Source organism: Brassica napus, chromosome C2, assembly GCF_020379485.1.
Source record: "Brassica napus cultivar Da-Ae chromosome C2, Da-Ae, whole genome shotgun sequence".
In the NCBI taxonomy this organism is placed as follows: Eukaryota; Viridiplantae; Streptophyta; class Magnoliopsida; order Brassicales; family Brassicaceae; genus Brassica; species Brassica napus.
This window is the reverse complement of record NC_063445.1, coordinates 14,600,556-14,623,152: the sequence shown is the minus strand read 5'-3', so window position 1 is coordinate 14,623,152 and position 22,597 is coordinate 14,600,556. Positions and strand designations below refer to the sequence as shown.

The 22,597-nt window shown below is 36.3% G+C and overlaps 5 protein-coding genes, 1 long non-coding RNA gene and 1 pseudogene across 6 annotated transcripts; 1 reads left to right on the top strand and 6 right to left on the bottom strand.

The window, feature by feature from the left end:
* Positions 1–4,753: 4,753 nt before the first annotated feature.
* LOC106411315 (ycf20-like protein) lies at positions 4,754–5,799 on the top strand. Its single transcript, XM_013852056.3, has 2 exons — positions 4,754–5,106; positions 5,172–5,799. Exons 1-2 carry the CDS (start codon positions 4,985–4,987, stop codon positions 5,626–5,628), a joined length of 579 nt encoding a protein of 192 aa, XP_013707510.1. The 5' UTR covers positions 4,754–4,984; the 3' UTR covers positions 5,629–5,799.
* Positions 5,800–5,887: 88 nt separating this feature from the next.
* On the bottom strand, positions 5,888–8,277 carry LOC106411314 (protein TRIGALACTOSYLDIACYLGLYCEROL 3, chloroplastic). The gene is made up of 10 exons (XM_013852055.3): positions 7,898–8,277; positions 7,666–7,788; positions 7,457–7,552; positions 7,292–7,369; positions 7,155–7,216; positions 6,994–7,069; positions 6,795–6,902; positions 6,519–6,697; positions 6,341–6,425; positions 5,888–6,234 (listed from the first exon to the last, which is right to left on the bottom strand). The coding sequence occupies exons 1-10, from the start codon at positions 8,039–8,041 to the stop codon at positions 6,196–6,198; spliced, it is 990 nt and encodes a 329-aa protein (XP_013707509.1). The 5' UTR covers positions 8,042–8,277; the 3' UTR covers positions 5,888–6,195.
* Positions 8,278–9,226: 949 nt separating this feature from the next.
* LOC106411260 (receptor-like protein CLAVATA2) lies at positions 9,227–11,689 on the bottom strand. Its single transcript, XM_022696022.2, has 2 exons — positions 9,431–11,689; positions 9,227–9,397 (listed from the first exon to the last, which is right to left on the bottom strand). The coding sequence occupies exon 1, from the start codon at positions 11,603–11,605 to the stop codon at positions 9,443–9,445; it is 2,163 nt and encodes a 720-aa protein (XP_022551743.1). The 5' UTR covers positions 11,606–11,689; the 3' UTR covers positions 9,227–9,397; positions 9,431–9,442.
* A 2,400-nt stretch (positions 11,690–14,089) lies between these two features.
* Positions 14,090–15,426, bottom strand: LOC106407291. Its single transcript, XM_013848130.3, has 3 exons — positions 15,226–15,426; positions 14,727–15,004; positions 14,090–14,649 (listed from the first exon to the last, which is right to left on the bottom strand). Exons 1-2 carry the CDS (start codon positions 15,304–15,306, stop codon positions 14,738–14,740), a joined length of 348 nt encoding a protein of 115 aa, XP_013703584.1. The 5' UTR covers positions 15,307–15,426; the 3' UTR covers positions 14,090–14,649; positions 14,727–14,737.
* Positions 15,427–15,767: 341 nt separating this feature from the next.
* On the bottom strand, positions 15,768–16,692 carry LOC125575329. The gene has a single exon (XM_048748215.1). The coding sequence runs from the start codon at positions 16,663–16,665 to the stop codon at positions 15,952–15,954; it is 714 nt and encodes a 237-aa protein (XP_048604172.1). The 5' UTR covers positions 16,666–16,692; the 3' UTR covers positions 15,768–15,951.
* A 271-nt stretch (positions 16,693–16,963) lies between these two features.
* Positions 16,964–18,388, bottom strand: LOC106408188 (annotated as a pseudogene).
* Positions 18,389–19,601: 1,213 nt separating this feature from the next.
* Positions 19,602–21,730, bottom strand: LOC106410077. The gene is made up of 4 exons (XR_007319737.1): positions 21,200–21,730; positions 20,979–21,112; positions 19,903–19,969; positions 19,602–19,823 (listed from the first exon to the last, which is right to left on the bottom strand). It is a non-coding gene; the product is annotated as an uncharacterized LOC106410077 (long non-coding RNA).
* Positions 21,731–22,597: the final 867 nt, after the last annotated feature.

Genomic DNA, 22,597 nt, shown 5'->3' with positions numbered 1-22,597 from the left:
CTAACCAGTTTATCCCAGAAGTTCGAAGCCGAGGATAAGGAAGGAAGCTAACTTGCTCGGCTTGTGAAGCTAAAATGAAAAGCTCAAATTTGTTGTATCTTCTCCCAAAATTGACATCCACAACACCAAAGTTGTTATACCGAATCTCTCGGTTCACAACAGGATCGAACCATTCACATTTGAAGAGCACGCATTTTAGCTTCAATAACCCCAGAAATTCCACTTCAATAATCTCCTGCAAGATCCCGTAAAAGTCTGTTTCACCTTTCACACATATTTCATAGTTACTCGTTGTCCGATGTCTCTCATATTCGTATGTGTGAAAGGTAAATCCTCGTGTGAAATACATAGGTGATGTGGTGACCTTTGCAACTGGACCTTGAACCAAATCGTGAAACCATACGGGATAATATGGATCGTCATAATCAACCTGTAAAAAACAGATATTCTTAATTAATATTGAAGTATCAAAACACTTGCTTAATTAATAAATGTATGAGATATATTACGTACCTGTGATTTTAACCACTTGACAAAGTGCTTATCTTTCCGTGTGTCCACATCAGTTGCAGATATTCCTGGTATTGCTTCTTCAACTTGAGATACAAACATGCTGCAAATTAAACAAATGATCAAGTCATATATAATTAACTTCAATTCATATAATTAACATTCACAAAAATATTTACCTTTCAAAGTAACGGGTCACTGCATCCTCGCAGTTGAGCAGAATATAAGTGTGGGCACTATGTTTATCCTCTTCACGTGACCACCATACTTCTTTCGTTTTACCACCAAACCGTCCAATTTGGCAGAAAATGTCAGGAACAACATTAATTGCATATGATGTCGGTACTCCACCATCATCATATCTTCTAGGAACTCTTTTTCTCGTACGAACAGTTGGAGCAAAGTAGTATGATGTGAAGTTAGATGTTTCGGCTGTCAAACTCCCCGCAACTATTGAACCTTCCACCTTTGCAAGATTTCTTGCTTTCCCCTTCAAATGTTTCATCTGTCGCTCATACGGATACATCCATCCGTTGTGAACAAGTCCACGAAGCAATGCTTCATACGGTAGGTGGAAAACTAGATGCTCCATGACGTCAAAAAATGGAGGAAATATCTTCTCCAGGTTGCACAATATGATCGGAATGTTCTGATGAATTTGTTCGATGACTTCTTCCTTGAACGTACGTGTGCTAAGATCTCTGAAGAATGCTCTGATGGTTGTATATTGCAAAAGTAATCAAATTAATAACATTTCATAACATATGTATATTATAAATTTATAATTACCTGCAAGTGCTTCATGGACATTTGCTGGAAGGAGCTCGGCAAAAGCAAATGGAAGTAGTCGTTGCATAAACACATGACAATCATGACTCTTCATTCCGGAGAACTTTTGACCTCGTTCAACACATCTTGACAGATTTGAAACATAACCATCAGTAAACTTAACTTCTGATGCAACCCATTCAAACAAAGTTGTTTTGGCTTCTGATGACAACCGGAAGATGGGAACATGAACGTTTCCATTGCTCTTGATATGTAACTCACTTCTTGAGCAAATATCAGGTAAGTCCATCCTTGACTTTTTGTTATCTTTTGTCTTCCCAGGGACGTTAAATATTGTATTCATGATGTTCTCAAAAAAAATCCTCTCAATATGCATGACATCCAGCTTGTGGCGTAAGAGAAGATCCTTCCAATAGGGTAGCTCCCAAAATATACTCTTCTTATGCCAATTGTGAGAGACACCATACCCATCAGACATATTTCCAGGAACATGTCAGTATCCTCCAACCTTAACTGTTTCCTGAGCTCCGTAATAATCAATGCCCGCTTCGATCTGCTGGCCGGTGAGATATGGAGGAGGACTGTCTCTGACAACTTTTTTTTGCCGAAACAAGATCTTATTTCTTCTGTACGGATGGGAAATTGGAAGAAAGCGACGATGACAATCAAACCAACAACTCTTCCTACCATTCTTCAGTTGAAAAGCATCCGTCGATCCAAGACAATATGGACAAGATAATCTTCCATGTGTTGTCCAGCCAGACAACATCCCATAAGCAGGGAAATCACTTATCGTCCACAGCAGAACTGCTCGCATCGTAAAATTGTTTTTCAAGGAACAATCGTACGTCCTCACCCCTTCCGACCACAATTGCTTTAGCTCTTCTATCAACGGTTGAAGAAAAATATCAAGAGACCGTTTTGGATGCTTCGGCCCAGGGATTAATATGGTCAAAAATAGAAATTCTTGTTTCATGCACATATCCGGCGGTAAATTGTACGGCGTAACAATGACTGGCCACAAAGAATATTGTCTACCAGACATTCCAAATGGACTAAATCCATCGGTGCATAACCCAAGATAGACATTCCGAATATTTGTAGCAAAATCTGGGTGTACCTTGTTGAAATGTTTCCACGCTCTTGCGTCTGATGGATGTGCAACCTCGCCATCTCTCTGGACATGTTCAGCATGCCACCTCATCGACGCAGCAGTCCTCTCAGATTGATATAATCTTTTCAATCTGTCTGTAATTGGTAGATACCACATCCTTTGGTACGGTACCCTGTTCCTCCCACGGCCTTGCGGTTTGAATCGTGGTTTTTTGCAGAATCGACAATCTTCTAACTTGTCATCTTCCTTCCAGTAGATCATGCAGTTGTCGATGTAAAAATCAATCATCTCCGAAGTCAACCCAAGACTATAAACCAATTTCTGAATCTCATAATAAGATTCAGCAGACACGTTGTCTTCTGGCAAATACTCTTTAAACAACTCCGCCCATGCATCCATGCAATTCTCAGGTAAATTATGATCCGTTTTAATATTCATCATCCTAGCTGCTAGAGACAATTTAGAGAGACCTTCTCTACAACCAGTGTAGATTGGTTTATTTGCAGCATCTAGCATTTCATAAAACTTTTTTGCATCCAAATTAGGTTCTTCTACATTTCCAGTTCCATCAGCTACTATTGTAGTTATTTCTAAAAATTCATCACTAATCATATCTTGAACCCTATCATGATCTACCATCTGCTGCTCCTGATGATAATTATATTCATTATGCAAATGATTCGATTCTTCATTATGATGAGCATCCTCAAAATTATTATTACTACTACTAGCTTCTTTTCCCCCATAATCCTCTCCATGTTGATACCAAATGTAGTACTGTGGTGTAAATCATTTGTTTACTAAATGCTTCTATACAGTTTCACTACGTGCAAATTTTGAATTCTTGCATTTCCGACAGGGGCAGAACATCTTACCGCTTTCCTGCGTGATCGGTGTACAACCCGCCTGGTGCATGAATGTCTCTAGCCCGCTCAGAAATGCGTTCGTCACCCTCCCGTCGGAATATTTGTGCAAATACATCCAACTTCGTAACTCGTAAATACTACCGCCACCGGCCATTTTTTCTTAGATTTTGTTTTGAAAATTTTTTTTCCTGATTTTTTTTTTCGTTTGTGTGTTGTGAGGAAGAAAGTTGTGGGAAATGACATATATATAGAGAAATTTTCGAGTTTGGTAGGTGAAATATAACAACGATTTTACAAAGAATGTTTTACATGGATTTTACAAAGAATGTTTTACATGGATATAACAATGATTTTACATGAACTTACAACCACTTTACAACGAAATTAGTTAAGTTAAAGCACATAGAATACACGTTTTCACCTAAATATAACGGTAACATGTTTCGTTGTAATGTCGATGTAACGGTTACGACGAATTTATCTTTCCACGTACTTTCGTCGTAAACTTACATTAACTTTACGACGTAACTGTTTCGTCGTAAAGTTACATCGAGTTTACGACGAATTTTGGACTTCTCGTAATTTTGTTATAAACGCCATGTAAATTTACGAGGAAATAATTTCCTCGTAAATCTTCGTTGTTATAGAAACATTTTCTTGTAGTGTACTAAGATATACATATAGTTCAAATTCAACAAGTTATTCATAAATATATATTCATGAAAGTCTTTCTAAACATACATTTATGAATGTATTTTTAAAATACACATTTATGAAAAGTTTGCCTAAATTTTATAAAGATCTTATACATATTTATCAATATATTCCTAAATTTTATATAATTTATACTTATTCAGTTTTACTTTCTGAAATATGCATATAACTTAAATTCAAGAAAAAATCATACAGATTTCAGAAAGCCTTCCTAAAAATTTTCTTTAAAAAAATTATTTCATAAAATAATTTTAAAACAAAAAGTTTCGAAAAGTTTTATTTTTGAAATATCTATACATTTAATATATTTCTAGGATGTGCATAATTCTCATTGTATTTTGGTCAATTTGATGAAATGTATTTTGGTCAATTTGATTTTTGTGGGTTAGTTTGGAAACAAAAAGATGTTCTAAAACCATTTGAGGCTATTTCTCTTTCTTTTGTGTTCTTGTAATTTTTTTTAGTCTTCAGTTTAATTTTATTTGCCAATTTTGATAATTGTAATTTATTTTATTAACTATATATTTATTTCAAGATGGATTTGAAGGACCCAAATTTCTGTAAAGTTTTTTTTTTTATAACGCTGATTTATTATGACATTACATTTATAAGAAATATTATATAGACGAATCAACAACCGACAATATTACTTTTTTCACGAGGATCTACGCCTATCTGCATCATCTGAACCGTGCACTATATTGAAGATCTCTGGTAAATTTTTTTTTGTACCATGTATTAATAAATCGTTTTTTCGGAATTTGAAATCTAGATTTCCGGTAAACTTGTCATGTTACCAAAATTCATGCTCTGACGTCTTAACTATCCATTCTCTCCCAATTCCTTGTCGTCCCATACCCAAAAAATGGTCAGACGAAGAGAACAAAATTTTAAACAAGGCTTCTAGCATTTTCGTCTTAAACCCAACTTTCTTATCGTCCGTCACTCGCTGAAAACAACCCTAAATCTCACAAACCGACTTCTCCTTCTGATGGCATGTCAAATTCAAGCTTCACGCATCTTAACATCATCATCGTCATCAATCATCGAAATTGATAAAGGTCGAACCTTTATGACAAATGTGTTCCACACAAGGATCAATCCCATGAAAAGGTACCCACTTTTATCTTAATTTTGGTTTTTTATTTGTTTTGGCACTGAACATTCTCTCTTAACAGTTTTCAGATTCGAAGACCGAATCAGAGAATAGCGTTTGCGTTAGACACGGGCTCTTCAGTTCCTCCTCCTGGTCCTGGAGACAACGGAGGAGACAGAACAGGTCTAGGTAGCACTAGACTAGCCAGAATCGCGGTTGCGTTAGGCAAACAGCTGCTTGTGAAGATAAACTCCGCAAGACAAAACTTTCCCATGAAGATATTTCTGCTGCTTCTTGGTTTCTACACTGCTAATGCATTGGCCACCATTCTTGGCCAAACCGGTGACTGGGACGTGCTGGTTGCGGGTATTGTCGTGGCTGCCATTGAAGGAATCGGTATGCTTATGTATAAGAAGAAGAAGAAGCCATCTTCTTCTTCTTCTGGCAAGAAGTTGCAGTCTTTTGTTGTGTTTATGAATTTCTGGAAAGCTGGTGTTTGTTTGGGTCTCTTTGTTGATGCTTTCAAGCTGGGTAGCTGAAAATTTTATAGTCCTTTCTTTCTTTTCTTCTACTGTATGAATATAGATATATAGAGAACCTTTGATTAGAGTCACAAGTGTATCAGTTGCAACTAGAGTTTCAGTTTTGTCTGAGAATGCAAGTCCTGTTCTTTGCACTAACGTCTGCATTAAACTCTTGCTTTTGTTTTACAAGTAGGCTTAAACTTTGTTTTAGAACGCTTGTGAATCAATTGCTTTGCTCTAGACAGTTTCTTTAGAATCTTACTGAGAGTTAGAGGAGGCTGCATACACAACTTAATTCGAGGCATATGTTTGCCAGAATCATTGTCTTTGTTCAACGCACTTTAAAACCCAATGATTAATACTGTTACTTCAAACAAGAAACCTCAACTTACAATCCTTTCCTGATCTATGCTCTACTAAGATAAAAGAGTGTTTACAAGTAGACTTAAAAGCTTTGTTTTGGAAGAAATAAAGAATCTAGTTTCTTTAGAATCTTAATAGGAGCAAGAGGACTCTTCACACAACTCAACTCAGTGTTGCCATGAACTCAACAATGTACCGCCACTTCTTGGTTTGTGTCCCTTAGTATCTAATTGGTCCGTCAAGGCTGCCTGTAGCAAACTGAGAGATGCAAAAACAAAAACAATGAATGACACTCAAACTGCAGTTGTCTCTTGACAAACATTCTTGTTTGAAATTAGAAGTGAAGATGTAAGAGAAAAAGGACCTGTTGAACTATTGGATTTGTTGAGGTTGTAAATTCATGAGTCATTCCTTGCCAGACGATTTTTCCTTCATACAGAAACAATAACCTGCATAGAAGAAACCCAAACTTCTCAAGGGATGAAAGAAAAAAACCATATCATGTTATGTATTTCAAGAATGTGGGACTATATAATCAGAACCTGTCTACAGCTCTTTGAATGGTGCTATGTTGATGGGTAACAACCAAATAAGAGGCGATCTTCCCAGGTTTTCCAAGTGAATCCTCCTCGCCCGTCAAGTGAACAGATCGTATAAGATCTTCCACTACAGTTGATGCAATGGGATCAAGTCCAGCTGTTGGCTCATCGTACAAGAGCACCTACGAAGAAGAAAAAAGCAGTGCATGATGAGTAGTTACTTACACTTTCATCAAGAACTATACAAAATGCAGGAGCTAGCAAGAATCTTTGCATTACCTCTGGCTCTATGACCTCTTTTGTTGTATCAAAAATAAGAGAACGAGCTAAAGCAACCCTTTTCTTCATCCCACCTGATAGCTCAGAAGGCAGTCGATTCTCAACACCCTGATCTTATTAGAAAAGAATACAATCATAAAGAACCAGATGTTTCTAGGTGAAGCAAATCTTTCATAACTGATGTGATAAATTAGGGTACCTTCAAACCAACAGCTGCCAGGGTCTGTGTCACAAGCTCAGATATTTGATTCTCGGACATTTTTGAATTCTCATAGCTGAAATTAGTTAAACATGGAAAGGTTAAATCAATAAAAAAGACTTTGTGGCTAGAGAAATGAGTGGTGATGTATAACAACTTACAGCAGAAAACCAACATTTTCACTAACTGTAAGAGAATCAAAGAGAGCTGCACTCTGAAAAACCTGTCAAACAAAACCCATTAGATACACAAACTCCAAACCAAAAAATGCACGAGTCATGAGGAAGAGAGCACTTACAAGGCCAATACGAAGCCCTGATATCTCCTCATCACTTATCAAACCAGCTCGCTTTTTCCCTCGTATATAAACCTCTCCCTGAGCATTAGAGACAACCCACAACCTGAAGGATACCATCATCTAACTAGAGAGAGGGAGAGAGAGAAAAGGAAAGACTTGTCAGACCTTGTCTGGAGCAAGAAGACCAGCCATGATCTTTAAAATGGTTGATTTTCCAGTCCCAGAAGGACCAATCACCCCAACAGCTTCCCCATGTCTAATCTACATTACCGAAAAAACTGTGGTTAGATTGTGTGAAGACTTAATACATAATCTAAAGACCCAGAACAAGATCATTTCGTAGGATCTTATCAAGCCTAAAGATAGAAGTATACCTTAAAGGAAACACCTTTCAAGATATGTTTATCCCCAAATGATTTGTAGACATCTCGACATTCTATAAGAACATCAGAATCATTCTCAGGCTCACGCAAACCTCCTCCTGACTTTGATAGACTCTGCAGATATCAAAATCCTATTAGACAACAACACTCTCAAATCAACAAGTTCCGACTACAATTGCAGAAGATTTGATTGCAGAAAAAGGTAGAAACTTTGTGAAATTACATCGAATTTGGTGGCGGTGGAACAGCAAAAGACTTTCCGACGGAACGGGCTAATACTTCTTCTAGACATAGCAAGGGGTTGGTGGGAAGAAGGCTGGAAGTGTAAACTTGGACGGAGCAAGGAAGAAGAGGAAAAAGACAGCATGATTCTGGGTTCTGAGATCTTGAAGAATGGGATCGAAGATGCACCACCGTTTTGGAGAAATTGACACAGAAGAATCAAAGGTGTGGGCTTTGCGGGTCGCTTCTTTGCTGGGAATATAGTTTTTTTTTCTCCAACTTTATATCGAAAGTTAGAATTGGTGAAAATACGCAAAAAAAAAAAAAAAAAAAAAAAAACATTTATAGAAAAATGGCAGAGAGAGATAGGAAGAGAAAAGTGATGATTAAAACAAAGCTACGTTGGTGAATTCTTTTTTTTTCTCATCTGATGAAATTCATTCTAAAGTGCACTACAAGTTTTAGTATATAAGCTGAGGGGGATAACTTACAAAACTCTAGAATTAAGAGCCCATAAAAAGGTGGCATCTTTAGAATCCACACTAGGCAATTTACCGAAACAAAGCAGAAGAACTAAAACTGTCACTAAACCTATATATATGATTAACAACTATACAGGAGCATTAAACAAATTAACTTCGCAAACTTTAAAACGGAGTACATGCCAATGATCGAAATCGTTGCTTCTCATGCCGGTCACACGAGAATTTTCACTTTTTACATTCATACCACGACTCATCAAGTGCTGCGCTGCCAAACGATAACGTCCAAGAACAAAGAACCTGAGACTTCATAGCCCGACAAGAAAGACCGCTACTCGATCCACACAACCTTTAGATACAAATACAATGCACTCATAAACGTCCACTTTCCCCTTCATAGAAGCTCAAACCAAACACCACGAAGACGAAGCTTTGCCGACTGAAACTCTCCAAATGCACACATGGAAGAAGAAACAATCAACAAGCATAAAGACGTCGGAACACTGATTTGTACGGGAGGAAAGGAAAACCGACAACATCAAACTCCTTTATCTTTTTATTGGATTTATTTATACAATTTATTCATATTATGATTTGTATTTCATTGATCATGTCTCAGTAAATGACCTGTTAGATTTATAGTTCTTCAAAGGACTGGTGAATTATTAAATTGAATTATTTTGGTTATCTTATATTATTCTCTGAAATGGCATTGTTTCCATTGTCGTACACATTTTTAATCCTTCATATCAGAAGGAGAGGTTAGGTAATAAACCGTGAAGATGGCTTTAGTTTTACAGTTTTACTATATTAAATCTGTCAACAACGCGTACAACAACATTCAGCCATGAACGAAAAGGTCCCTGGTTCATGCGTCAACGTAATCTGGTTAAGAGATATACACAACAAACATTTGAGATAATAAGTAATTAAGCATAGGACTAATACTTTAGTAAGAAAACAAGCATTTCTACTTTCACATCTTAGACAATGTTTTTCAGAAACTGAATATACACCAAATCAGTCTTCTCTTTGCCCTTTGCCCTTTGCCCATGACTAAGTGTTTAACCTTTGGTCTGGAGAACATAACTCCGAGCACGAGATGAGCAGAAGATACCCAACACCCCAAAATCAAAGCTAATAAACGCGCTTAAGCAGAATATCCAAATCGATATCGGTCCTTCCACCAACTCGTTTTGATATATCTCCTCTTCTGATGCATCAATGTTTGCAGGATCACACTTGTTTCCTGAAGACTCCACACAAAGTTCCGGGTTCCCAACCAAAGCGCCTGGAAACTTTCCAAGCCCTTCTTTCTCAGTAACGATTCCAGAGAGACAGTTGTGAGACAGATTCAGAAGAGTCAGTCCTGGAGGAGTTGAGACATTTCCAGTGACTTGACCTGACAGAGAGTTGTGTGAAAGATCTAACGCCTTTAGCCTCGGCAGCTTCTCTAAAAGTGGAAGCTGGCCCTCAAGGAAGTTGTACGACAAGTTCAAGTACTCGATGTTCTTCTGTCTGAACAAAGCTTCAGGTATTTCTCCGTGTAACAGATTGTCGGAAAGATCGATCCCAACCATCGACAAGAGATCGTAGCTGAAGGCTAGTTCGTCTTTAGCAACCACATTTGCCGATATCTTGATCTCTACTTTCCCCGGTGGCACTGAAGATCCAGCGGTCTGAAAATCCTTGAAGCGGGTGCTGTTCAAGTTATCGTCTGGTATGAACCAGGAGAATCTGTTGCTGGAGTAGTCCATCATTTGGATCTTGTCGAACTTGAACAGCCAAGAAGGAAGCGTTCCGCTGAACTTGTTCCTTGCGAGAGAGAGGTACTTGAGGTTGGACCACTTGGTAATGGCCTCGTTAAGGCTTCCCGAGAGGTTGTTGGAGCTTATGTCCACAATCTCTAGCGACTTCAGACCGGCTAGAGTCAGCGGGATCTCGCCAGAGATCCTGTTGCTGCTTATGTCAAGTATCTTCAGGCTGTCCAAAGCGTCGAGCTCCGGCTGGATTTCGCCGGAGAGGTTGTTGTTGCTGATGATCAGAGCGAGCAACTGAAAGCAGCCAACGATGTTGAGAGGGATTGGTCCGGTCAGCGCGTTGTGGGAAAGATCAATGACTTGGAGATACGTCAGGTTCCCGATTCTCGCAGGGATATCTCCCGTTAGAAGATTGTGAGAGAGACGCAATGCTTGTAATCTGGTTAACTCGGTGATCCTCAAGGGTATACCACCAGAGAACCTATTGTAAGAGAGGTCAAGAAGAATCAGACCAAGTTTGTCAGTCGTTTCGGAGATCCTGCTAGGGAGACGACCAGAGAACCCGTTGTGGCTCAAGTCAAGCATCACGAGCTTCTCGGAGAACACAAGCCTTGGAGATATCTCGTAGCTGAAGGCATTGAAGGAGAGATTGAGATGAGTCAGCTCTGATAAAGAACCCAAACAAGAAGGTAGTCCACCAACCAGAGAGTTGTCAGCGAGATTCAGAACGCTTAGAGATGGACGAGAGGCGTAGAAACAAGGCAGCGTACCGGAAAACCGATTCGAAGCAAGGTTGAGAACAACCAATGGCTGTTGGAAGTCTCTAAACGTACCGGTCATGTTATTGCTCTCAAGATTCAAAAACTTTAGAGATTTCAAATAAAGCAAGGTTTCAGGTATCTCTCCAAGAAAGGAACAGAAGCTTAGATCAATTCTCTCGAGATTCATCAATTCTCCGACCAAGAGAGGAAGCGATCCTCTTAAACCTCTATTCTCGCTTAGAACGACTTCTCTAAGCTCCTTAAGGTTAACGAACGTTCCGGGAACCGAACCAACCAAACTGTTCCGGCTAAGATTGAGTGTTCTGAGATAACGCAGCGCGCCGAAGCAAGCGGGGATGTTTCCGGAGAAATTGTTTCCGGAAAGGTCCAAGATTTGAAGTGAAGTGAGCTTACAGAGAGACGGGTGAATCTGGCCGGACAAATTCGCAGCGGGTATAGTGAGGGAGATGACTTTTCCGGTCGGATTCTGACAAGCTAGACCTGTCCAGTTAGAACACGATGAGCCGTACCATGTCGATAAGCTTCGATTGGGGTCGTGAATCGAAACGCGGAGTATCAATAGCGAGGCTTTGTCTAGTGGGTCAATCTCTGGAGGCTGTGATTGAGCTAGAAGTAACGAAGGAGAGAAGAGGAAGAAGAAGAAGAAGAAAAAGAAGAAGAGAGTAAAATATACAGTCTTCACCATAGCGTTCTCTGCAAATGGAGAGTGAAGCAACGCGACCTTGAAGTGGGAGATAAAGACAGACACAACATTCTCTCTTTTTTTTCGCTGCTTTTGTAATAGTTCAGACACAAATTATATTTATTACTATTAATTATTATATAATATGAATATGATCTTTTTAAAAAGCAAATTAGTATTTTTGAGCATCAAAAGTAAAAAACTTGGTGGATTTGTAAAAAAAAAAAAAAAAAAAATATTCTGTTCATTTATTTATTTCTACAAATTTTAGAGATGTTAAATCTAATTATTAGGAATCAGATACTATTTATATTCTCTCTCTTACTTATATCTATATTTTCCTTATATATATTACTTAGAAATTAATTGAGAGACCATGAATATATATGTTCCAATTATATGTCTAGTTTTCAGATGTTAGATTTTAACCATGACAATTATGTTGAGTTTTCTCTAGGATTTGAAAATGGATCTCAACCGCAGGAAATATCTTATACGTATGTCTTACGAGGCTTTTGACTTGTGGGTCAATCACCAAACAGTTTTAAACAAGTCATAATTTCTTCAGCTTCCTCGGAGTGGTCTTGAATAGAAGTAGACTATCGTCTGCAAATAGAAAATGATGTATCGAAGAGAATTCATCCGCAAGTTTTATCCCATGAAGACGGTTAGCTTCTTCAGACATGTTTAAGTAACTGACCAAGGCTTTAGCGCATAAAATAAAAATGGATGGCGACAAAAGATCGCCTTGCCTAATACCTCGTTCAGGCTTGATAAAACCATGTGAATTCCCGTTCAAAAGCACTAGGAAGAAATACTTAGCTCACACACGCCATAACCTATAAGTCATCTTTTCCAGATTCTATCAAAATCCGTTTTTTCTAGGAGAACCTCCAAAAATTTCACTCAACACAATCATAATCATAAGCTTTAGACATGTCAGTTTTAATAATCTTCCACCCTTCAGCATTGCTTTTGTGTGTAAACCATAAATCATCTAATAAGTGATGATTATATTGTCTGAGATAAGACGCCTTGAGACGAACACTCCGTGCGTTTATGAGATGATCTCGGGCAGAATCATTTTCAAACGATTACACATAATCTTTGATTTAATCTTATATTGTACTGAGCAGAAACTAATCGGCCCCATATCTTTAATGTGAGATGAATTACAATCTTCGGGAAAACGCTGATCCGAGTATGGTTCCAACCCTCGGGCATAATAGCGGAGCAAAAAAACTAAATGAGGCCCGAGCCAGCTATAAACTTGGATATTTCATTTTTAGGATTCTATTTCCCATAATATTAGGCCACACAAATTATGGCTAATAAGTCCTACGATATCTCAATTAACCTGATCTCTTTATTTCTTTTATCAAATTGCTAGGGTGGGCACACGAGAAATACTTGGTATTTTGATATATTCGGTAGTTGGCTTGTCTTATGCGAGTAATCAAAATTTGGTCTGTTACTTGTGGCATATTTGTAAGTTACTTTTGTAAGTTACGTTTTTTATGTTTGTTTTTAGTGTGTTATAATCCATTTTCAGAGATGAATCAACACATTTCTCGTTGGATGTTGTCGAGTTATCTGCCACACTAATTTAGATTTTAGAAAGATGTTGATTGTATTAGTAACAAATCACTTACTAGTTTATGAATATCATCATATGATTTTTATATATTAGAAAAAGAGAAAAAAAAGTTGAATCTTGAAGTTTTTAATCGTATCATTTGACTCTTACCGACAAATATTCAAATTATTATACTTGTTACTTGTCTCAAGAACGCCAATTATCTACTATTAACAGGCTGTGTACCAGGAAACTAAAGAGTAAAAACCAAGTATCAATTGGGCATTTTTAAATCCAAATTTTTCTTGACTTAATTCTTTTCTTCTTTATTCTTAAGTTTAACTTATTTTCCAATACATCTTATAATAAGCTAAATACTTGTCCAAATGACCTTTAATCTCAAAGAGCAAGAGCTGGGAACATTGCTACTTTAATAAAATTTAATTTAGGGTTTTAATGGGAAATATGTTCAGATTTTGAGATATCTCATTTCTATTCTCCACACAATTTGTACTTTAAAAAAGGCAATCACTAAGAAACTGATATGATCAAAGTCATACCACCAACATTGACTGAATTCTCAATAGACAGCTTTTTGATGTGTCATGTGTTAGAACAGAGTAATAATGAACAATTAGTAAATTAATTCCAGATCTTGCCGATTAAAAATGCTAAAAGAGGGGAGAGGGAATAGAATTAGACAAACATTTGATTCAAACATCTCTTATTACAATAACAATGTCTCTTCGCACTTTCAATAAATAATCATATTCAAAGATAATGACAAGATGTTCTCCAGTCCTTGCACTTGAGGCTGAATAATTGTTTTTTACTCAAAATACCTCTTTTTCATTTCAGTTTATTTTAAACTCTAACGAGCACTTAGATCTTATCAGATCAGAACAGAGCAATAATTACTTAACTTTATCCAATTCTTAATAATCTTAACATATCACTCATCACAAAAGGCTTAGCTTTAACAGCCAGCTTCAACATTACTACCAACACCTTCAACACCACCACCATCATCATCATCATATTAATCTTCCAATTGCCAACTTAACAAAACAAAAGACCCTTCCCAAAATATGCTACAAGTACAATCCTGGTGATAAAATACTAACCCATGAGAAACAAACTGGAGTAAACAGAAGAAGGAAAAAAAAAACAGATACATAAAGTGATTGAAGAGAGGCAAAGGAAAACAAATCTAGCTTGAAGTGTGAACAAGATCCTCCATAAAAGACCCTAATTTCTCTATCAGAATGGCAATGCAAAAAGAAGATAATTAATTAATGAGGATGATGATGTTGCTGAAGCTAGTAGGTAATGAAATTTAATGAAAGCTGAATATAGAATTATGAACAAAAATATAAAAATAAAGAACCAAACCAAGAACACATATTTATTTTTTTCTTCCCTTTCACACTTTGCAGATGAAATCAAGATGTCGATTTACTTTCCTCTATCCCTGAATTAATTAAAACCAAAACATCAAAAAAAGAAATTGAGAAGAAACCTAATAAGAAGTAGAAATTAGATTCTTACAGTGAAAGATATCAGATGTGGCAACCAAAGCAATTGCAAGATTTGGGAGTGAAGGAGCAATAACCAAAGGGTCTATTTGGGATGTTGCAGTTGATTGCAAAGCAACAAGGTAAAGGCAAGCAAAGTCCTTTTGCACCTCCACAACAAGTACAAACTGAACATATCTGGAAACTCCCAAGCTTCCTTCTTGTTTCATTCATCACCATATACTTCTCCTCCATTAATGGCACCATCCTCATCTCTCCTTCTTCTTTAGATGGTGTTGTTAGCTCATTTGCCTAACAAATTCCACACAAACCCAATCAGAGCCCAGAATGCAAAATCTAGTACAATCGAGAAGACGCTGAAATAGCCATTTTCTAAAGTGAACCAATTTAAAGATTCAATTTTTCTGGTCGTTTCAGACAAAATCAGAAATACCCAGATGAAAAGTGGTCAAATTGAGGAATAAAATGACAAGTAAATGGTCAGAGATGAGTAGAAAAAGACACACACTTACCTGGAGACTCGAAGTGAAGAAGATTGAAAAGCAGAGAAGCCACAAAACAATAGAGACCTTCGATTCTTCTAAAGCACTCATCGTTTTTTTTGTCTGTGAAAGAGTTGTGGGGTTTAGGGATTTTGCTCAAGTAGTGAATGACTTGATGCTTTCTCTTCTTTCACTTTCTTCGTGCTACTTCTCTTGAGCTACTTTCTCAATTATTTGTTAAACATTTATTTTATTCGCAGAAAAATGTTTTGTTTTCTGAGGGAATACGTGGGGTCCCAATTACTTACTTTATTTACCACTTCATTACCACACCATTATCGAATCGAATATATTGAAAGACCTTGCCAATTGTAGTTAAACAGCTTATTCTTCTTATTCTTTTGAAGAATCAAATTCTTTTTCTGACAAATGAACTTTTTTTCCTAAAAGCCGTTTGATTATTTCCCTTAGAAACTAGAACAGTGCAATGAAGAAGATAAGAAACATAAAACTATACAGCTTCATAAATTTTTCTACTAATTGTTTGGTGGCTAGAAGCGAAGTAAAAAAAAAAAGACTGATCCATAATTTTTTCTACTGATTGTTTTTATATAACTAAATAAAAAAATCTTAAACAAAAACGTTTTAAAACATGAAAAATCAATACATTCCTGCTGAAATATGATTATTCTTGCATTTCTTCCTGCAAACACATTCATCAAGTTTGTATAATCAAGCTTTTCAGCCATATCCCTTTCAATCGACAACAATGACAATCGACAACAATGACAATCCATTAAACCTATTTTGTGACATACTCGACCGTAGATACGATTTTATGAGCTTCAGCTTTGAAAAACTTCTTTCTGCTGAGGCAACGGAAACATGAATTGTCATCATTATACGATATGATGTCCATTTGTTTGGATAACAACTTTCCCTTTTTTTCAAAAACTCCAATACTCCAGCAGACTTCATAATACCTTCAGGCAAACCCCCTCTCAAAAAATTCAGCTCCAAAAACAAATCATCACCATCAATATCAGAATAATTGCCATGCTTCAGAAAAACTTCAAGGTTAGCACAAGAAACCATCAGCTTGTCATCTTCAGCTAGCTTCAGTTTTTTGAAGTCGAATAAGAATCCAAAAGTCTTTTCATAACCTTGAAGTTGATCAAACCTTGTCTCAAGAGAAACCAAACCTTGATCCACAATTTTGATGAAGTAGTTGATCCTAAAATCTTCTTTAGGTGTTAGCACCACATCTTCTCCAACTTTATCTGGCTCTTCCCCATGAAATTGTTTTCTTTTAGTAGGACATTTTTCTTTTTTAGAGAACACATGATCAATTTCCATTTCACTAGCAATCCTTTCAGCTTCTCTCTTGGCTGCTTGAAAGCCTGTTTCTCTATAATCCTTAAAAAAAGAAACAACTCCTTTCAATTGAGCAATAGCAATATCAATATCCATATTTTCTGACTACAGGATCTTGCTTTCTTTGTTAACAACAAACGAAAGCTCATACCAAATAATCATTCCAAACACAAACTCTAAGTTCCCAATTCCATGGATATCACTCATGGCAAGAGGCTCAGCCTCACTTCTTGTTCTCGGATTGTCATTGTTATCTGCCAAGTAAAACAGTGCTTCTCGTATCTTAGGAGCTTGAAACCGTATTGCTTTGATGCTGTTGATGCGACTCTCCCAATGAGTTTGTGAAAATGGCTTAGCTGTAATACCATTCACAATCTCCTTAAAAACATCACAATTATTTGTTGAATAGGAAAACAAACAGTAGATGTGTTGAACAACACCAAAAAAATGATACTGCTATTTCCGACGAGGAGGCAATATATGAAAGTGCAAGATTTAAACTATGGCAACCACATGGTGTGTAAACTGCTCGTGGATTAATTTCCAGCAATCTCTTTTGTACTCCTTTATGTTTACCTTTCATATTTGACCCATTATCATAGCCTTGCCCTCTAATGTCATCAATACTCAATCCCAAATCAACCAATACATCTTGAAGGGTGCCAAAAAGACCTTCACCAGTTTTGTCTTTAATTTCTAAAAATGTCAAAAAGAACTCTTTGATCTTTGGTGAGGTATCAGAAATATCTACACATCGGATGACCAGAGATATATATTTTGTGTTGCTGATATCATGAGTAAAATCAAGAATAACTGAATAATATTTTGCACATCGAATCTTCTTTAAGATCATTTTTTTGATCTCACTCCCAAGCATCTCTATCAACTCACTCTGAATTTTATAACTAAAATAATGATAACAAGTTTCATGTTTTTCAATTAGTCTAATGTGCTCTTTCATCACTTCATCAAAATCTGCAAATACTTCAATCATGCCCAAAAATTTCCATTACCAGCAACACGAATCTTATCACTCCTTCCATAAAATGTCATATTCTGTTTAGCAAGGCCTTTCACCAGTGCAACTATCCTCAACAATACATCTCTCCAGTATTGTTTCTCTTTGTTAACTTCTTATTGAATATGTTTGTCAATGGTCTGGTTCGTCTTTAGTCTCACTTCTAACTCTATCCATTAATTGAGACATGCATATGATATGCTTATGAATTTTTTTCATGCTCATTTAGCATTTTTGAAAGATTTCTCCAATCATTGTATCCACTGGTTGCAATCTGATTAGCATTTCTGTCTTGGGTGAATAGGTTACAACAAAAACAAAAGACCTTATATTTTACTTTGGAGTTAACTAACCATTGTCTATCTTGCTTCTCTCCATTTATTATTTCTCTTGTATAAGAAGAATGAGAAAAACATCTACCAACATAATCTCTTGGAAAATGATAATCAATCGGTAGCCGTATTGTTGGACCTTTCTCAACAAGAAAATCTCTCATTCTATTATCAACTTTTTCCAGTTTCCAGGATCATCGACATCTCCAATTATCTGATATTCTTTAACACCATCCATTTTCTCTTCTTCGTCCTTATTCACAGTCTCTCTTTTGCTTTCACCACCACCACCACCACCACCGTCACTCTCATTATTATTCATGTTCAGAGCAGACTGGTTCTGAGTCACATCCAAATTCTCTTCATCATCATCAATGTTTATATTACCATCCTCCATATCTTCTATAGTCTCATCTTCTAAAACCTCATCAAGTTTAGGAGTTTCAGTTTTTGTAACGTACCTTAACATTGAATTGGCTTGAGATTTTATTAATGCTTCTTGTCTTTTCTTTCTTCTTCAGCACCTCCCATCTCTTTTCTAATTCTTTTAGGACCCATCTTTCTGCAACGATTAGAAAATCAATGGCTATGCTATAAATAAACACATATAAATAATCATGAATATATATATATATATATATATATATATATATGCAGATAGAAAGTATGAAACCAAAAGAATTATATTACTATATAATTGACTACTTTTCCACAGAAAGTCAACTCTAATATATGTACATAAGTATGAAATTATGAATTTACCATGATGGATCAAGAAGAGGAGGAGATGACAATTCAGTTTACAATTGCAGAAGAAAATAAGAGACGATTCAAGTAATAGGAATAGAAAGATGATATCAATTAAGGATATGTTTAGACTTTAATTTAAGCTTTACGGCGACAGTAACAAAAAAAAGTAATTAATTTATGTTTAACGAAAATTTCGTTTTTATTTACTTAATTTAACTTTATTGTAAAGTAAAAAAAAAAGAAGAAGTTATTGTGACCTGAGAGAATGGAACACAAGACCAGCACATTTAACTGTTAACAGTAAGCCACTATACCACAAAGGCACTTATGAATTTGTGGCCGACCAAATTTCATAACTCTGTCAGCCGGAAGCCAGTGCTTGATGGGCTTGGACCAATGGCTGGCTCTGCGTGGTAAATAGATAGCCTTATGAGTACATTACTTCCATATACAAACAATTTTCAACAGAGAAACTGTATGAGTGGCCTTAAACAGCTTCAAAACTAGCCAGACACTCACACATTTTGGACTAGGGGCGTAGCCTCCGCCCAAGCGCGGGTCGGGACGTGTTGTTTAAATTACTATATTTGGTCTTTGATAGCGCGGGATCGGGATGTGTTGTTCTAATTACTATGCTGTGGACGTTTGATTTGCCGAGATTTGTATTTTAATAAGATTGAGGTGAGGTGATTAATTGTGGTTATTGATTGTGTTTCAGAATTATGTATGTTATTTCTTGTTATAACAGAGTAGTTGATTTGGGTTGTTTATTTGATGCTGTTTTGTTTTAAAATAAAACAGTTCATTATCCAAACTTTGTAGTTAATTGTTCTTTTAAAAAGTTAGTTTTTTTTTGTTTTGGTAATTTGTAATTTCCTGTTACTTGTTTTTAAAACAAACATGTGAAAATAACAAAAAGAAAAACTGGAATTAAAATTGTATCCGGGAGTTTTAGTTGTGTTTGGATCTTAACGGGTTTAAAATGAAGTGATTTTTTTGTTACAAATACTAAATACTTTGGGTCGTAACAACGTTTGGCCTAAAGAGTCTCTGAATTTCCCTGCTGTGCCTGTGTTTGATTCTATTATTTACGCAAGTGAAGTTGGTGATGAACTTGCCTCCTTTTTGTAGCACAGAAGAGTTAGCTGCTATGCCTGTGTTTGATTTTATTATTTAGATGGAGTAGTACATATATTAAGTTTGGGTTTAGCTGTATTGGTGAGACATGCTTACCTTTTCTCCTTTGGGTTACGGTGAATTCACTGATTTTCTTCAACGTCTTCGGCTTCCTCATACACAGCTGCAAAAGTAAGTGGGGAAATTGTTAAATTGCAGTCTGTGCTATTTAGTTTTAGTTCAGCTGATTTGGTGCTTGTATCGTTGAGTTTTAGTTGAGCTGATTCATATCTCTTTCAAAAGAATCAAACTTTTAAAGGACTGATGATCGTTATTGAGTGTGATCTTACTTTGTTTTGAGTTTTGACAGCTACAAGTCAAAAAAAAAGAATCAAATTTTGTTGGTTTCAGTTTTATGGGTATTAATCAATTTTATAAAACAGTTGGTCTCTTGCCTTGTATAGTTCATCTACGCATATGTTAATTTGTGAGGCACCGATACTAAACCTAAAGTATATATAGTAGTATCTTTCAAGTTATGTGCTTATGTAGTTATCAACACCCATATTATAGCATCTGAATAGCCATAATATTTTTTGATACTTAAAATATTTATTTCAAAACCAGCGTAGCTCGCCCAGATGGTCTTGAGGGGAAATAAAAAACCCCAATACGGAACACGCGGGTTCGATACGCTGGCCAGGCAATTGGGGTATCTAATTCCCCGTAGTACCAAATGGTCCGCCTCGCGCCGAGGGGTTGGCCCCTCGGGGTGGAAGTCCCTCCAGGTTAATCAAAAAAAAAAAAAATATTTATTTCAATCTAATTTTTACTCAATAAAAAATGTTTCCACGTATTTGACGTCTGTTTCCGATTTGAATTTTTAATTCTTAGAAGTTGTTTTTTTGTGTTAACCAGGGAGTTGCAGAAGACGATCTTTCCATGCATAAATTGACCTCATTAATTCTTCAGGTTTCATCTTAATCCAAACCCATTTAAGCATTGTTTTAGCTTTTCTGATCGTTCATGTACCTTTGCAGGATGATATATATTGTAAAGAAGTCAATGACAACCCAAACGAACGCTTACTTAGGGAATTAAAGTTAGTTGTGTTTCGATTGTGTGGTGGTTGTGATTTGTTTAAAGTTTAATAGTAGAAGTAATTGTGTAAATAAAGAAGGGAGATAACATACGGGTATTTGAGGTAGGCCATTAAAAGCCTCTTTGTAGACGATGTTAGTGATGGTATTACTTCCACCGGTGCGGCTGCTTAAGTTTAAAATCTTAAAGCCCTTCAAGGAAGCTCTTCCTCCCCACCGTTTGCTATCTGTAGTAGGTTAGCAGTTTCAAGGGGGTTATAGTAACCGTAACAATGTCAAAGCACTGAAAATGTATTCCTAGAGATTAAAAGTACCTCCTCAAGCGCAAGAGCAGCAGCTTCGTATTTGGTCAGGTTTGTCATCTCCTTATCGAAGACTACAAACGTTACGTTATCTTTGCCGTCATCCACAGCAAGCTCAACATGAAACTTAAAAATAGAGCTTATCCTATTAAAATGAAGGTTTGTTTTTATAAATGGTACATGATAAATAACGCAAAAACCTGATAACACTGAATTCATGGATTGAAACAAATTAGATTATTTAACCAAGAGTTAGATAATAGATTAAAAACAGTTAATAGATAAGTGGTGATAGACTGAAGATCTCTTTACCTTTTCGTCAAGGAATGAATTCACCGTTTTCTTGATGCTGCGGGAACCCAAAAGCGGAGGAGGCGACCAAAGTAGTACAACCAAGGCTGAGAGAGTGGAAGGTTGACTGGTGGACGCCGGTCTGAGCAACTGGAGGATCAAAGGCATAATTTTTCTAGGTGATGTAATAAGCTGCGCCTAATAGACTTTTTCGAGATGAGTATTTGAGATGTAGGGTTTCTTAGTTTATGAACTATATACAGGCCCGGCTCAGGAGGGTGGGCAAAGGGGCATTGGCCTAGGGCCCAAAAGATTTTTTGCATAAATAGTATTGAAAAGGGGCCCAATATTTTTAAAAAAATTGAAGATAAGGCCCGAAATTTTTAAGTTATCATATAATTATGTAAAAAAAAAAATTTTTGATTATTTTGCCAAGGGCCCAAAATTCTTTTGAGCCGGGCCTGACTATATATAAGGAGGATTTTCGTAGGTGTTTCGATTAGGATCCATTAATGAAGACTGAGTAAAGATGGGGAGATGTAGAGGTAGGAAAAGACAAACTGATTCATGGAAACACAAAATACGTGTTTCAGAGATGAGTCTGAACCGATGATAACAACCCTAGTTTCCATTGAAGAGATAGCTTTTGGACCAAAGAGGTCAACTGGGCCTTTATTTTACGAAGACCATTCCATGTATCATAAAACTCTTATCACCATGCATCATATTACAGGCCACTAGTTTAAAAAAAAAAATTAAAGTGGGATCTACAACATGCTGCTGATGTGGATAGTCTTAGAAGTGATGAAACTCCCTCATTATAATATATATACTAGATCTTTTCTCCGCGCGGATAATATATTTAAATTTGTTACATTTATCATTTTTATTTGTATGCGAATTTTTGTATGTTAAATTATATTTAACTAATTTTTAAATTTGATTTTTTTATATTTTTAGTTTGAAGTAAGCATTTCTATTATATATAACACAATTAACTAATAAAATATGAAGAACCAAGTCCGAGATTTAAGAGTTATGTAAAAAAATATAATTATATATAAAACATATATTAACTTAGTTTAAAAGATCGGAATCTCATCTTGAATAAATTCACGA